General features: G+C 35.8%; 1 protein-coding gene across 1 annotated transcript; it reads left to right on the forward strand.

Annotated features, from left to right (window-relative positions):
- Positions 1-2,507: 2,507 nt before the first annotated feature.
- LOC132290441 (pentatricopeptide repeat-containing protein At1g80270, mitochondrial-like) lies at positions 2,508-16,695 on the forward strand. Its single transcript, XM_059790095.1, has 3 exons — positions 2,508-2,740; positions 5,287-5,875; positions 15,221-16,695. The coding sequence occupies exons 1-3, from the start codon at positions 2,706-2,708 to the stop codon at positions 16,466-16,468; spliced, it is 1,872 nt and encodes a 623-aa protein (XP_059646078.1). The 5' UTR covers positions 2,508-2,705; the 3' UTR covers positions 16,469-16,695.
- Positions 16,696-16,809: the final 114 nt, after the last annotated feature.

Here is a 16,809-nt window from a genome sequence, read left to right on the forward strand (position 1 = left end):
TTGCATAAACCCTATATATCACTTAACCCATTTACTTTATGTCAATTTTGAAAAAAAAAAAGTGGTTAAAGGGACTTATTTGCACATTTTTAAAATTTTATAGACTGAAATGCATATTTTCAAAAAGGAGGGACTATTTGTGCACAAAACCTATATTATAGGGGGGTTTTACACATAACCCTTATCCAAACTATGCAAAGAAAATATTTGAATATATAAATAGTTTTGAAATTAAATGATTTGAATTAAAATGAAGTATTTTGAAAAAATAATAAAATAAAATGATATCTGTTGAGGTTAGATTCGTAAATCTAGTTGAATGTTAAGATAAAGGTGAAAGAAACATGTACAATGTTTGTGGAAAATGTTATTTGAAATAAATAAATAAATAAAACTCTCAAATCAATTTATCTAAATTATTTAAAAGGAAAAATTAGAATTTGGTTACCAAACCTAAACAAAATTGCGGTAAAGTGACTTTAAAGTCGAGAAAAGAGAAATAGTTACCAATTTTGATTCTTAATTGCTAATAAATGACCATTTGATGGTTTATTACATAAATATCCTTATTGTAATATACATATTTTTAATTGAACAAATTTATTATCAACATTAAACACTTTTACTGTCCCAACGAGAGGATAAGATGAAGAGGGAAGGGAATGGATCGAGGTGTATTTGAATGGTGTTGTGATTTTTAATCTTTTATTTTGTGAACAAGATGCGCGCGCGTATATATATATATATATATATATATATATATATATATATATATATATATATATATATATGTAATTCGATCAAACTTGAAAGTATATAAATTATAATTATGGATATAATATTTTTAGTTCTATGCTCGATCATGGTGGAGAGCTGTGAAAAAAGAAAAAAAAAAGTTAATAAAGAAATTCTAAATTTAAGATATAAGATTATTAAAGAAATCCTAATTTTTGAATTGGTAAGTTGCAAACTAAAAAAGGGAAAAATATAACAAGAAAGAGAGAGGAGAATTAATCCACAATTTTGTCATCTAAATTTTATTTTTAGAATATTTTATAAACAAGTAGATTTTGACCAAATTGTCCTCAAATGGTCACTTATTAGCAATTAAGTTTTAAAATTGGTTACTAACCATTTTTTCTTGACTTTAAGGTCATTTTTTAACAATTTTGTTTACGTTTGGTCACCAACATCTAATTTTCCCAAACGTAAATTCAAATTTTAACTCTAAATTTAAGCTACAACACGTTTATCCATTTCAATTAACTCTAAATTTAAGCTACAACACGTCTATCCATTTCAAATATTTAAATTCACATAGAGACTATGTTTCATCGTGTTTCATGTATTTATGCACGGATAAAAAAATCAAAAAATAAAAAAAGAAGAAGAGAAAGAGAATATGATTAACCATTAACTACAATTTAACATTATGTTAGGTTGAGAATGTTAGTTTAATATGGAAATGTTATATCATTATTATTATTATTATTTGGGTTTAATATTATTGTTCACAGGTCACACAGATTAAACTAATGAAAAAAAGCCCTAAAGTTTGGTTAACTTTGCCCAATTAGTTGATATTAAACAGTGAAAGTCAACTAATTAAAAAAATATAATGCCAAAACTATCCTTCCCTACTTTAAGTCATTTTAATTTGGACACGGCATAAGCCATAAATCAAATAAGTGCAGGTATAAGAAACTTAAATACACCCATGATTGGGCATCTCACTGAAAACTCAAAAAAACATCTAGTGTTCCCAATTTGATTTATTCTTTAAATTAATTCAAATAAATTATTATGAAATTGATTTTGAGTCAATGATACACAATTTAGCTGATTAAGCCAATAATACAAATGAATGATTACTTAATATATTTTTCTATATATAATGTTCATAATATGATGTCACATTTTTTCTCTATTTATTTATTCATTTTATGAATTGAATGGATCGAAGACACTAAAATATTACTCAGCATGAAACATATAATTAGCTTTACCAATCATATGCCTCAATTAAAACATCCAACTCAATGAAAAATGAAATAAAAAAAAGAGTCAAGTTCACGTTATCGCTCTAGTTGGTCTCGAATGGCCTCATATGTCTCATCTATACTAGTCAAGAGCAGTCTTGGTATTATATTTTTTTAATTAGTTGGCTTTTGACTTTTTTAACTGTGGCAAACCGGGGAGGTTAAGATTTTATTCTTTTCTTTTCTTTTTTCCACTAATTTAATATGTGAGCAGGGTGACATTTAACCCTTATTATTATTATTATTATTATTATTATTATTATTATTATGTATTAAAAGAATTTTAAGTAAAATGATGATTCATGAGATAGTCACTCAATCTTTCTATTTTAAGTAAAGTGTTGGTGCATCTGCTGCACGTGCGATGGTGCTACAAGCGGTGTCATTTCAATTCGCAAATTTTATCCATTATGATATTTTTAAATTGAAATTGAACTTAGTGTTTTTCTTTCTTATTTATTTATTAATTGTTTTAATTTTTGTATTTGATATTTTTATAGTTTAGGGTTTTTTTTAGTTTTTTTTAGTTTAGGGTTTAAGAGGGTGGGTTTTGGTTTTTTTTTCTACTTTCGCACAGTCCGAGTCGAAAGCTGCTAGGTTTTCTGTCATCATTTCCTCTAGTCTTTTAGGGTTTATTTCCTATCGGATAGTCTCTTGGAAGTCACCATGTGGGCGCTTCGCCGAGCCTCTAATCCTCTCAAGTAAGACACTATCTCTACGTATATGTATATATATTATACGTATACTTGTCTGTACGTGCATACATTTCTCTGTCCTGTTATATCTTCGTTTTCAAATGGATGAAATTGTTGCGATATTTTATAATGTTTATAGTAATATAGATCTGCTGATTATTTGTAATTTTTTATCTGGTTACTGAGGAAATGGTGGCTTTCTGATAAAAAAGAAGAAGAAGAAAACTCAAATTAACTAGGCCAAATGGTTGGCCTGGTCACAGTTGAATAGTGGGTTTATATATATATATATATATATGTATGTATGTATGTATTATTGAATACTAACCATTAATAAATCTGATATTAGATTTTATATTTCCTTTTATTTTCCTACCACTTCTCAGCAGCCTAACAGATTTTAGGTGATGATTCTATGACCATGGGTTCGTCTGTATTAGTCTCTCTATGTTATTGTCTGTTAATGTCATAATGATTAGTTCATGTCGTAGAAGCTAATAAGCGTCTATTACTCTATTAGGTTCCATTTTGTGTTTTCTTTCGTCTTATTTTCAGAAACTTCTTTTCTTTTTGTTTTCAGTGTGCTTTTTCTTTCGTCTGGCCTTTAATTTCATTTCAAATTTCAAAAATCACTTGTTTATCAAAATAATTTTCTTCACCATTTATTTGTTTGTATTTTTGTACAGCATCCCCTTAGTGAATTCAAAGGGGTCATTAGTTCATTTTTATTTTTAACAAATGTTTGTAGTATGACAAATTTTAGTAGCCTCATATTTAATTAGTATATTAATATTAATAACAAAAATTTGTACATCCATGGTGGATATACACACAAGAAATGAAACTGTATGAGTAAGAGAGGTCAAAAATAGAGAGAATTAGATTTCATCCAGTTTTGGGGTATAAGTGAACAGAAAAGACAGTGCTCAAATTTCCACTTGTTTTCATCATTAAATGTTCTGTTTTAAATTTTGTAAGTTGAATTGAATATGTAGTCCTGGTATCATAATGGCTGCTCCTAAGATTATTTGACAAAGATACATTTGATTGTAAACTGATGCTGGCTTTTAGTTTGTGCTGCTTTAGTGTTGATGACCATTATCTCATCATTCTTCCTTTCATGGACTCACGAATGATTTTATTTATTATGATATTTATAATATATGTAGACACCACATTTTGCCCCACCTTCTATTTCAGCCATTTTTCATCATTTGGGCTTCATAAAGTTCATAAATGGGTGCAATCAAGGGGTTCCAAAGATTCCACATCCACCTCAAAGGTGGAAATTTATCATCTCCTCACATCAATTTTACATTTAAAAAAAATTATTTTCAGAGCTTTCAAGTAATAATTTCTCAAATCAAAATCTTGTTGAAATCAACTTAGAGTACTCTTATGTCAAATCATATATTTTTTCCGAACTACGTTGGATCTGATTCTTTTCTTTTCAAATGAATGATATGTAGTTAGCCTAAGACCGCCCTTTGGTTCGATTCAATCAATCAAACAATTTAGGTTTGTTTCAATTTCATTTAGTATTAGTTGCATTTTTCATTCTCTCGCATGTAGCACTTAGGTTATTCTTGGAGTAGGTTAGTTCATATTGTTTGAGTCAAGTCTTAGGATAATGGATCACATGCATTGTGCCTAGAAGATATGAGTTTAGTTCTTCATAATAGGTCTAATCTCATTTCAATAAGGGTAAAGTAACCAAGAATCTCTAATAAGGTTCTACATGCATTTACATACACACACTTAGAGAATCACATGAAAGACCTCCGAATTCAATCATCTAGTTCGTTAGACCATATGTTTGCCATTACACTGGGCTATGCATTCAATTCATTATCACATACTTTAGGTAACCTAGCACACCAAAACTCGATGTTAGGTGGTGACTCCATTCTTTAGGCCCTATTTACATTGTGTCGCATTTAAAGTCGTATTTTCTCAATAACACCCTCATTCACATCTTTTACACATACATTCTTCATACGAGGGTGTTGTAGGGAAAATTAGGGTGCAACAATATATATATATATATATATATATATATATATATATATATGTATGTATATTTGAGGCGGAATCATTAGTACCTTTGAAAGGATTATGATATTTAAAAAGGTTTGCAGTTTTTCTGGCTATTGTAACCTGTTAGACTGGTGAACAAATGATTCAAGATTCGTCCTATTGATTGTTATAAAGGATATATATTTTTTGATGTGGAATCAGTAATACTTTCGTGAAAGGATAATGATATGTTAAAAAGTTTTGCATTTTTTCTGGCTATTATAAACTGTTGGACTGGTTAACAATGGTTCAAGACTATTGAGACTTGAACTACTCTATGGAGTCCTTAGAATATATAGGCATTTATTTCATACCATAATTTTTTCTGTATTCAAAATATCTGTATTTTTTCCAATTTTTTTTTTGGTTGGTATAATTCTGCCCCAAAAGGTTCATGGACACCATTAATCAATTGGGAACTTCTTTCCTCAATTATTTTGAACTTCTGTTTGTTTTATTATCATTTATGTTTTCAGGAACCGAGGATTTAGCATTGGAACTTCTCAAGCTGGCTTTACTAATTTAGAAATTACAGTTTGTAATTTAGATAACAAGGTTGGTATTGGTGAGTTACCCCAAGTAAAGGCCAATAGATCCCTATTCTTAAAGAGGTTCTACAACACAGCATATGATTCTCCAAAATTCTTTCTGGGAAGATTTAGTTTTTCTTCGCAAGCTGGTGCAAAAAGCAGCGGAGAGGAAGATGATGACTTGGAGGATGGATTTTCTGAGCTTGAAACTTCAGCAAGTGGCGAAGCAATTCAAAATAAAAATGCAGAGGATGAAAATGAAGATGAATTACTTTCTGAAGCTGAGCTCTTTGGAGAGGATGGTGATGGTAATGGGGAATTATTGGATTCTGAGACCGATGTAACTCAGAAAAAGTCACCAAGAAAAAAAGAAAGAGTTCAGTCGTCAATGTTGAAGGCTATCTTGGATGCTCCAGGTTTGTCTGTTCATAATGCTTTGGATAAGTGGGTTGAAGAAGCAAATTTGACCCGGGCAGAGGTATGGCTGGCTATGCTCAACCTTAGGAAGCGTCGGATGTATGGGAGGGCGTTGCAGGTGTTTTTTTTTTGACTTGATTTTTTCCTTACATATGCTTAATTTAATTGTGCATGCATCCTTGATCTTCTATGTGCAAAACCTGAAGCTAGGAATTTCAATATTCATTAAACAGTTTTCTATTAGGAAGTACTTTTGTTGACGTGCTAGGCAGAATTTCATTTTGTATTTTTTATTATCTTTGTCTTCTAAATATATTTCAGCAAAACTCTGACAAAGTTGGGGAAACTATATAAAAGTAAAAACATGTGAAAAAGGTTTTACCAAAGAACCATTTCTTTTTCATTTTCAGCACAAGCGACCATATGCTACATCTAGCATTCCCATTAAAAGCATAGCTTGGTTGTTTGGATACAAGTCAATAAAACCTTAATCCAAAGTGTTCAGGTTTTCCTGATATTTTTTGCATTTTTGTTATTTATTTTTGTTAAATGTTCTCTAAAATATTCCTCTCTATGGGCCTGATGCAACTATTGAAGCTTAAGACGTGCAGTTCTTTTCATCTCAGCCATTACTTCATGCAATGTGGTTGCTTAGTGATAGTAGAATCTAAAGACACAAAGAGAGAAAACAATGGAGGCGCAGCCCCTTTTCTTCTGCTGATTACAATAATATATATTATATGCCCTAATACATAAGGGGCATATATATAAGAGTAAGAGTTAAACTATTTACACACTAACCTCACATATTATAGAGAATTACAGAATTACCCCAACTATATATATAATTACATTCTAACACTCCCCCTCAAGCTAGAGAATATATATCATATAATCCTAGCTTGGCACAAATAATCGTCAATCTGTGATGACCTAGAGCTTTAGTAAACATACCAGCTAGTTGGTCTTTAGACTTCACAAATGGAGTAATGATATTCCCAGTCAGTATCTTCTCTCGAATGAAGTGACAATCAACTTCAATATATTTGGTCCTCTCATGAAACACAGGATTGGATGCAATGTGAATGGCTGCTTCGTTATCACAGAACAATGGAATAGGAGATTTGATTGTCAACCCAAGTTCCTCCAGAAAATGTTGTATCCATGTCAACTCACTAGTGGTATGAGCCATTGCCCTGTACTTAGTTTCAGCACTGGACCGAGCTACCACTGTTTGTTTCTTACTTCTCCATGCAACAAGATTCCCTCCTACAAATGTGCAAAAACTTGTAGTAGACCTCCTGTCTCAGGGGGATCCAACCCAGTCAGCATCTGTAAAACCTTCGACACTGAGATGACCATTCGACTTGTATAGCAACCCAAATCCCGGAGCTTGCTTGAGGTATCGAACAATTCGTAGGACAACATTCCAATGTGGTACTCTAGGAGCTCCCATGAACTGACTTACGACACTAACTGCATATGAAATGGCTGGTCGGGTGATAGTGAAATAAATTAATTTCCCAACTAACATCGATATCTACCAGGCTCGTCAAATATATCACCCTCATCAGACAAGAGTTTTGTATTTGGATCCATAGGAGTATCAGTGGGACGACTACCCAACATACCTGTTTCTTCTAATAAGTCCAACACATATTTTCTTTGAGACAAACTTGTACCTTTCTTGGATCTAGCAACTTCAATACCCAAGAAATATCTAAGTTTACCCAAGTCCTTAGTGTGAAACCGATTTTGCAGAAACAATTTCAACTTAACAATGCCTTCAGAATCATTGCCTGTAATCACAATAACGTCCACATACACCACAAGAAGAATGAAGCCAACATTGGTGTGCTGGTGAAATACCGATTGATCTGTCTGGCATCTGTTAAGACCAAATGCTAATATAGCCTCAGAGAATTTTTTGAACCAAACCCTTGGAGATTGTTTCAAACCATATTGGGCCTTCCTAAGACGACAAACAGTATGGCGATACTCCCCGGTTGCTCCATATAAACTTCTTCAGTTAAGTATCCATGTAAGAAGGCATCTTTTACATCTAATTGAAACAACAGCCAGTTGCAATTGGCAGCAATGGAGATGAGGACTCGGATAGAAGAGATCTTAGCAACAGGAGAAAATGTCTCAGTCAATGCCATAGGTCTAAGTGTACCATTTTGCCACAAGACGAGCCTTCAACCGTTCAATAGACCCATCATGATGGTATTTAACAGTGTAGACCCACTTACAACCAACCGTTTTAGAGCCCGGAAGTAAGGAAACAAGATCCCGTGTCTGATTACGGTGAAGGGCATCCATTACATCTACCATGGCTTAGCACCAATCCGAATTAGAGAGAGCATCCTGCAAAGTCTTAGGAACAAAAGTAGCCGACACTTTGGATAAAAAAAACATGAGAAAGAGGATGAAACTTATCAAAAAGAGACAAAGTTGGAAATGGGATGTGCAGTAACACATGACCGTGGAGCCTTACGGAGAGCAATAGGCAAATCATCAGATATAGGAGGTGGTGTCGGATCGAATGACTCCGAAGAAGATGGAGGGAGCGAAGTAGGCGGTCGGGGGCACCGAGTATAAACCTGGAATGGGACAACAGAGCGTGGAGGAGCGGGAGTAGGGAATAGAGAGGGAAGAGGTGGCAAAGGTGGCTTAGGAGTAATAGCAAAAGGACGACTAGAATCAGAAAAATATGGGGTAGACTTTGAAAAAGTGACATCTACGCTAGTGAAATATCGATGAAAATGAGAATTGTAGCAATGATAACCCTTCTAAGTGCGAGAATACCCAAGAAAAACACACTTAGTGACACGAAAGTCGAGTTTGTCAAGACCGGGTCCAAGGTTATGGACATAACAAACACACCCAAAGACTCGAGGAGGAAGATTAAACGACGGTGAATCTGGAAATAAGACAGAATGAGGAGATTTTCCTTGGAACACCTACGAGGGCATCCGATTTATAAGATGATAGGCCATAAGAATAACATCACTCCAAAATCGTTTGGGAACATGCATATGGAATAAAAGGGCACGACACACTTCCAAGAGATGACGATTTTTTACGTTTAGCTACTCCGTTTTGTTGAGGAGTATAAGTGCAAGATGATTGATGAATGATGCCTTTAGCTTGAAAATAGGTCGTAGAAGGGTCCGAGAAATATTCTTTGGCATTGTCATAACGTAAAACTTTAATGGAACACTCAAATTGAGTTTTTATTTCGTTTCGAAATATTTGAAAAATAGAGAATAGCTCAGAACGATTTTTCATTAAAAACAACCAAGTCATACGAGAATCATCATCAACAAATGTCACAAAATAACTAAATCCCCCATACATCGGAATGAACCAATTCAAAAGGACTTGCAACACGAATATGAACTCTAGGTTTGAAGGACACACGGCAATGCTTGCTAAACTGACATGCTTCACAAGACAAAGACTCAACACGACTAAGATCGGGGACTTGATGTTGCAAAACGGATAATGATGGGTAGCCAAGACGACAGTGCCACTGGAAGGAAGACAAGGACGACTGAAGAGCCGTGGGAGATGGGTCAAAATCAAGGTAATACAAGCCACCAACTTCATGTCCCGTACCAATCTTCTTCTTCGTTGCGAGATCCTGAAAAATACAACATGTGGGATAAAATGTAACGGAGCAATGAAGAGATTTAGTAATTTTACTAATAAACAGCAAATTAAAAGGAAATTGAGGAACATACAAGACAGAGGAGAGATACAAAGAAGATGTGAGATGAGTGGTTCCCAAACCTGAAACTTTATTGGATGAGCCATTAGCAAGAGTAACATTTTGAGATGGAGTAGAATGAAAATCAGATAAGAGATGATAGCTACTAGTCATGTGATCAAATGCTCCAGAGTCAATAATCCAAGGATTCGAACGGGAGGACAAGAGACATGCAGGTGCACTACCGGACTGGGATTGGCAAATGAAACCATGGAAGATGGGGTAGAAGTCCGTTGTTGAGTCATAAGCTGAGCATACTCATCGCGGGGAATCGTGACCATGGAAGGCTCAATAGCCAAGTGTGAAGCAGTTAGTGTCGTAGAGAAAGAAGAATCCCCTTCAATAGAGGTCACTTGATGTGTAAAGGTAGAAGGCGGCGGTTTCCCATGAAGACTCCAACAGTAATTGACCGTGTGATTAGTAAGACCACTGTAAGTACAGATTTTGGAGTCTCTACCTCTTCCACGACCACGACCACAGCCACAGGTAAAACGACCACCACCTCCACGAGAAGATTGAAAGCCACTCTGGGAGACAACCAAAGCAGAATGTTCACTGCTAGGAGGAGCAGGAACATCGCTTGAAGTACCACCTGAAGCTCCACTGGATAGAGTAGTATGCTGAAGTTTGGAAAACATATCAGGAAGAGAGGGAAGTGTAGAACTACCCAAAATCTGCGCTCGAACAGGTTCATACTCTGGTGACAACCCGGTGAGAACACGGACAACATTAAAATCCTCATGTTGTTGTTGCATACTCTTCACATCAGAGGTGATGGGCTGATACAGATTCACTTCTTCACAAATTCCCATGGCCCGTGAGAAGTATTCCTCAAGACTCGGGGTACCCTGCTGAAGATCAAAGTATTGTTTACATGACTCATAAATTCTGGTGATATTACCAGTACCCGAATACAACTGAATACAACTGTTGCAGACGATTCCAAATGTCCTTGGCAGTGTCAAAATACAATAAGTTGGAGCTAATATGAGGTTTAGTACAATTCAACATTAAAGAAATAATTTGAGCATCTCGTTGTTCCCATGAAGCGAAATCAACATCACTCTCTTTAGGTGTATCCTTAACTAAATGGTTGCCAAAGCCTTTGGCTTTCGGGAAAGTGGCGACTGACTTGGCCCATAAGACATAATTCTTGCCATTGAGCTTTACTGAGGTCATGGGAAAATTGAGAGAAGCCGAGGAAGAGAGCAAGTCAGCAGTGGTGCCATACCGAACCAGGACTCCAGAAGAGGAGAAGAGAAGCTAACCCAAAAAAAATTATCAAACCTGAAGAAGACAAGCTCGAATATGGATTCAGGTATTTGGGTCGAATCTGGATTCAGGTGTTCGGGCCGAAACTGGTTTCGGGTATTCGGGCCAAATTTGGATAACCGTGTCGTATACGGATCCGGTGTAGTTGGACACTCGTTCAGAATAGGATAAACTGGGTTTGGACAACACATGCCAGTTGCCAAACACCCCACAACGACTTTGTTTTCTTTACGGAGCTCAGCAACTCCCGGCCAGAAAAGAAAACCACCGACCAACGAACAGATTCACAAGAAGCGAGCAATTCTGCAACGCGACGGGTGATGGCAAAGGCCACAAATCGACCGCCTACCACAAATCAGGCACGGACGGCAAGCTGTAAAGGAGAGAAGACAGAGTTCGCGATCGCGACCCGACCGACAAAAACAAACTGGCGAAAGACCGTTGAAGCTTTACGGATGGAAGCTTTGTAACTTGCCAAGCAAATTCGCAGATGGGAACTCTAAAGCCTCTGCAACTCTCCAAGCAATCACACCCACAATGGCAGATCATTTGATACCATGTAGAATCTAAAGACAGAGAGAGAGAAAACAATGGAGGCGCAGCCCCTTTTCTTCTTCTGATTACAATAATATATATTATATGCCCTAATACATAAGGGGCATATATAAAGAGTAAGGGTTACCTAATTACACACTAACCTCACATATTATAGAGAATTACAGAATAACCCCAACTATATATATAATTACATTCTAACACTGATAAAGAGTCTTAGTTACTCTGCATGTTAACCTATGCAGTTCAGGCAAGAGTTTTGAAATATTTGGAGAAAATCTCTCATATTTTTTAGAAGAAGAGATCAGTTACGTTAGCGTTTCCCAGTTGAATAAAATTTTTGGCTACTGAAATTGGAGAACAAACAGAGGAATGGTACATTGGTTGTTGTAATGGAAGTTCTGTCACATTATCTGTCCACTACATGCATATTATTACATTTACATCTCTACTATTTTCAGCCCTAAATGATCCAAAACTTTTTAAATTTAATCTACTTGCAGTTTGTGCCATTCACTTCATATAAAGCCACATGGTCCACATCTTATGTTTCTTCTTTACTTTTTAATACTCCATATTATCTTGGTGCTTCATCTGCTTTAGTGACACGAGATATCGAAGTGATGAAAAAATTACTTGCAAATTAGTAGATTACTTCTTAGTACTAGGGGCTTTGAACTAGTTTGGCAGCAGAGAAGTTAGCCTTTTACATATTCCAGTGGGTAGATTACTTCTCATTATGTGGGGATTTGAACTGGTTTTGCTGCAGAAACTTAGGCCTTTACAGATTCCGGTGGTCCTTGGGTTTGTTTCTTGTATCTAAATTTTGTATAAATCTTTAATAGGGTTAAAATTATAAAACCCCCACTACTTTCAAATATCTACTTTCAAATATTGAATATGTTTCATAACACCCCAATCTGAATTAAAAAAACCCCTCAACTAACGAAACCCATCATTTTGCCCCCATATCCGTGTCCGACCCGTTAATTGAGTTGTGAAATGACAAAATTACCCTAACTATTTATTGTTAAATTTAAAACTAAAAATTATTATTCTTAATATTTCCTTGGGTTTCGCTCCCCTCTTGAGCGTCTTTTAATAATATTCTTTTATTTATCAAAAAAAAAAAAATATTATTCTTATAAAAAAAAAACTAAAAATTATTATTACTTATTAAAAAAAAAAAAAGAAATTAAAAATTATTATTGTTAATGACGATTTAAACCTTCCATTATCACCCGAATGGTCGTCCCTTTCTCTCCTCAAATAAGTCACGTGACCAAAAACCCCATCCCCACAATTTGCAGATTCAGACCTCTAAAAAATTGTTTCTCTCTCTCTCTAGATGTTCATACATATACTGATATACATACATATACATATACATACATATACATATATATATATATATATATATATATATATATATATATATATCTATCCCATGAAACAAATTGAGTCCTTGAATCTGAATTTTGTTGATTGGGAAAAACAAAAACCATATTTTGCATATTCCAGAGATCATTACAGAAGAAGCAAATTGCATCAGACCCTGCCTCTCGGGGTCTTTATCTTTATTTTGCAGTAAATTCGTTCTGCCACACGATGACTTTGATTCCGATTTTGCCCTCCTCAAGTCTATACATCGTCTCCTGGTCGACAAATTCGAAGCTCTAGCTACATACTCCGGCGAAACTTCGGTGGCTTATTGCCGGAGTATTAGCTTGGGTAGCAGCTCGTTCGAGGACATGGTGGTTTACAACGTCCTCTGTGATGCTATCAACTGCGAGGAGATCGCCGTATCAACGGATATATTTGTGGCTGCGCAGCTGAAGGGGAGGCATTACAGAGAGGTGCGGCGGTGGCCGTGGGGAAATTTGCCACGGAGATCAGGGATTTGGCAAAGAACGGGGGGCGGGTTTATTGAACAGAGGTTGTTGGTTATGAGTTTTGGTGTTGGTGGTGGTGGTGGTGGAATCCATTGCTGGTGCTGCTATTGGTGAGGTTGTTGGTACAAGTTGTTGGGCTCTGATATGGTGATTGGTTTGGGTGTTGTTGGTGGTGGAGTCTGCTGTTGCTATATTGGGTTTGGGTGGTGGCTACTGGTGAGGACGGTGAATGGACTTCATATCATTCAATGAAATCATATAATGAAAGTTCCATTACTAACTGGGTGTGTGTAAACATTGGTTTTAAAAAGCACAATCATAGTCCGAATCAGAGCAATGATGGCTCTGGTTTTAGAGAGAGAAATATGATAGTTTTAGAGAGAGAGGGGGTCAAGAGGAAGAGGATGGTCATCAGTTAATGGGTATTTTTATAATTTTAAAATAATGATGAGCAGCTTTTAATTTATCATTAAATAGTTAGGGCAACTTTGTCATTTTAAAAACTTAATTAACGAGTCGGACACGGATATTGGGGCAATGTGACCACTTTTTAAAGTGTAGGGTTTTTTATTTTATTTAATTTAGATTGGGATGTTATGACACATATATAAAACTAGTGGGGGTTTATGATTTTAACCCTCTTTAATATGAATATTCTTACAATTAAATTTGTTTTATGTTAGTCATTTCCAACCTGCAAAGTTTATTGGTCGAATGGCAGCGCATCTCCAAGAAGTATCTGTCATATGTTTTTTTTTTCCCTCTCATAATTGTATCTGCCATGTATTTGAAATTAGGAATTTTATCTTTAAATGTGGACACATCCAATATGTTTTGAACACGTCTTGCAGTGTCTTAGTGCCTGACTCATGTCTGAAACAGACACGACTGCATCCTAAAAGTGTCTATGCTTCTTAGCTTCCAATCCCTATCACTTTTAGAAGAATAGAAAAATTACTATTTGAAAGGTTGCAAAACTCGTTTTCCTCCTATTCCTTTCATTTCTCTCCTTATTTTTAAGGCTTAATTGCACTTAACCGCCCTGTACTATCATTTTGTGGCATAACCCCCTTGAACTATGTATTTGGCAGATAACCCCTGATTATCAAAAACATTGCATTGCCGACTTATTGTCCATTTTGACGTATTTTCATTTAATAACATATTTCTCTTAAAAATGGACAATAAAGTCATTTCACATTCTTATTTAACCGACAAATAACGTCAAGGGGGTAAGGTGCAGTTTTTTTGATAGTAAAAGGTAGTTTCTGCCAAAAACATAGTTTAGGGGTTATATGCCACAAAATGATAGCACAGGGGTGTTAAGTGAAATTAAAACTATTTTTAAACCAAAACTGAGGGAAGCGCTCTCTTCTCACTCTCTCTCATTTTCCTATAACTCCTTACATCCAAATGTATAGCTGTCTGCTTCTGGTTTCCTTCAATTGGCAAAGGCAAAAGTTTGTCATCGTTCAAGCAATAATTTTGTGGCTGCATTCTGTTTGCTACTGGATCATAATTACTCTGAGAAGATTTGAAGGCATGTATTCTGTGCCATTAATTCTAACAATCCTATTATTATTTGTTTGATTTCTTATCAATTAGGTCCACTATTAGGATTGTAGAAAAGATATTTAGTCTTAATGCATTCATCACGGCGTTTTCCATTGGCATGTATCACCCTGATTTGGCTTCTCTATCTCGCTGGTCCTTTATAACAAACCAGAAGTTTTATCATAAGAGATATATGAATTCACAAGTGTGGTCATTTCTGCTTTATCTTGTTCTGACTTCTGGCATAGATATTGAAATAAGAAGTCCAGCATATTTTTTGGGTAAAAAATAAGTCGAGCATTTTTATTAGTGGCTGAGTATATCTATATCATGTTTGCTTAGTCTCTGTCAATTGAAGGCTCAATTTTGTACTTTTGACATTTTCTGTTTTTTAAATTCTATTTATGTGGTTTTGCAGCTCTCAGAGTGGTTGGAGTCAACTAAGCGGCTAGATTTTGTTGAAAGAGATTATGCTTCTCGTCTTGATTTGATTGCCAAGGCACGTGGTCTTCAAAAGGCAGAAAACTATATTGAGAAGATCCCAGAATCCTTCAGAGGGGAACTAATGTACCGAACTCTGTTGGCTAATTGTGTTGTTGCCAATAATGTGAAGAAAGCAGAGGAAATTTTCAACAAAATGAAGGACCTAGAATTCCCAGTTACATCCTTTTCTTGCAACCAGTTGCTCCTCCTATATAAGAGGTTTGATAAGAAGAAAATAGCCGATGTACTGTTATTGATGGAGAAAGAAGATGTGAAGCCCACGCTCTTCACTTACAAAATATTGATAGATACCAAAGGCCTGTCTAATGACATAACTGGGATGGAGGAAATTGTTGAGACCATGAAGTCTGAAGGATTAGAACCGGACATCAACATACAGTCGATCTTGGCTAGGCATTATATCTCTGGTGGGCTGAAAGTAAAAGCTGAGGCTCTTTTGAAAGAGATGGAAGGAGGCAGCTTAAAAGAGAATCGCTTGGCTTGCCGATCTTTACTTCCTCTTTATGCAGCCCTCGGAAAGGCTGATGAAGTGGGAAGAGTTTGGAAGTTTTGCGAGTCTAATCTCCGGCCTGATGAGTGCATGGCTGCCATTGAAGCTTGGGGGAAATTAAAGAAAATTGAAGAAGCAGAAGCAGTCTTTGACAAGATGTCAAAAACGTGGAAGAAACTATCCTCGAGGCAATATTCTGCACTCATGAAAGTCTATGCAAATAATAAGATGTTGGTCAAGGGGAAGGATCTTGTAAAGCAGATGGCAGATAATGGATGCCGAATTGGGCCATTGACTTGGGATGCGCTTGTGAAGCTTTATGTGGAAGCAGGAGAGGTGGAAAAGGCAGACTCCATTTTGCAGAAGGCTGCTCAGCAGAACCAGAAGAATCCATTGTTTAGTTCTTATATGGCTGTTATGGACCATTATGCAAAGAGGGGTGATATACATAATTCTGAGAAAATGCTTCACAGGATGAAACAGTCTGGGTATGTCGGTCGTCCTCGGCAGTACCTAGTCTTGATCCAGGCTTATATAAATGCCAAAGCTCCAGCCTATGGCATTAGAGAGAGGATGAAGGCGGATAATGTATATGCTAATAGAACATTTACAGGACTATTGTCGCAGGTTGATGGTTTTAGGAAGAACTCAGTTTCAGAATTGCTTGATTAAGGATTATGGTCATTCATTCCTTCCCCTTGGGATGAATTTGGGGTCAGGTCTTCCAATGCTCACCAGCCAAGGATCCATTGCTATATTTTTATTTATATACAGTTAGTATCAGTTGAATTGTAGTAGGTTGAATATCTACTGTGGTTCTTGTTATGCTGTTTCTGTTGCTGCTGAACACTCAACTTACATTTCCATCGGAATTTTTACTATGTATTTTTGTTTTGCTATTTTAGGTGTTTTAATTTATTATTATGTTGTTCCAGTTTTGCTTGGTTGGAACATGGTTTGCTCCTCTCTTGTAGATGAGAGAGCGAGCCATATCAGTACGTTCTGGGCTTTTT

This window comes from Cornus florida, unplaced genomic scaffold (genome assembly GCF_030987335.1).
Source record: "Cornus florida cultivar Cherokee Brave unplaced genomic scaffold, ASM3098733v1 CherokeeBrave_3.0.0_Hap2_Chr02, whole genome shotgun sequence".
Taxonomy (NCBI): domain Eukaryota; kingdom Viridiplantae; phylum Streptophyta; class Magnoliopsida; order Cornales; family Cornaceae; genus Cornus; species Cornus florida.

Bases quoted from the DNA above. Each gene is read 5' to 3' on its own strand.
- LOC132290441 (XM_059790095.1), top strand. From the start codon at position 2,706: ATGTGGGCGCTTCGCCGAGCCTCTAATCCTCTCAA. The intron at 2,741-5,286 runs GTAAGACACTAT...TTATGTTTTCAG, and splicing joins CGAGCCTCTAATCCTCTCAA to GAACCGAGGATTTAGCATTG. The intron at 5,876-15,220 runs GTGTTTTTTTTT...GTGGTTTTGCAG, and splicing joins TGTATGGGAGGGCGTTGCAG to CTCTCAGAGTGGTTGGAGTC.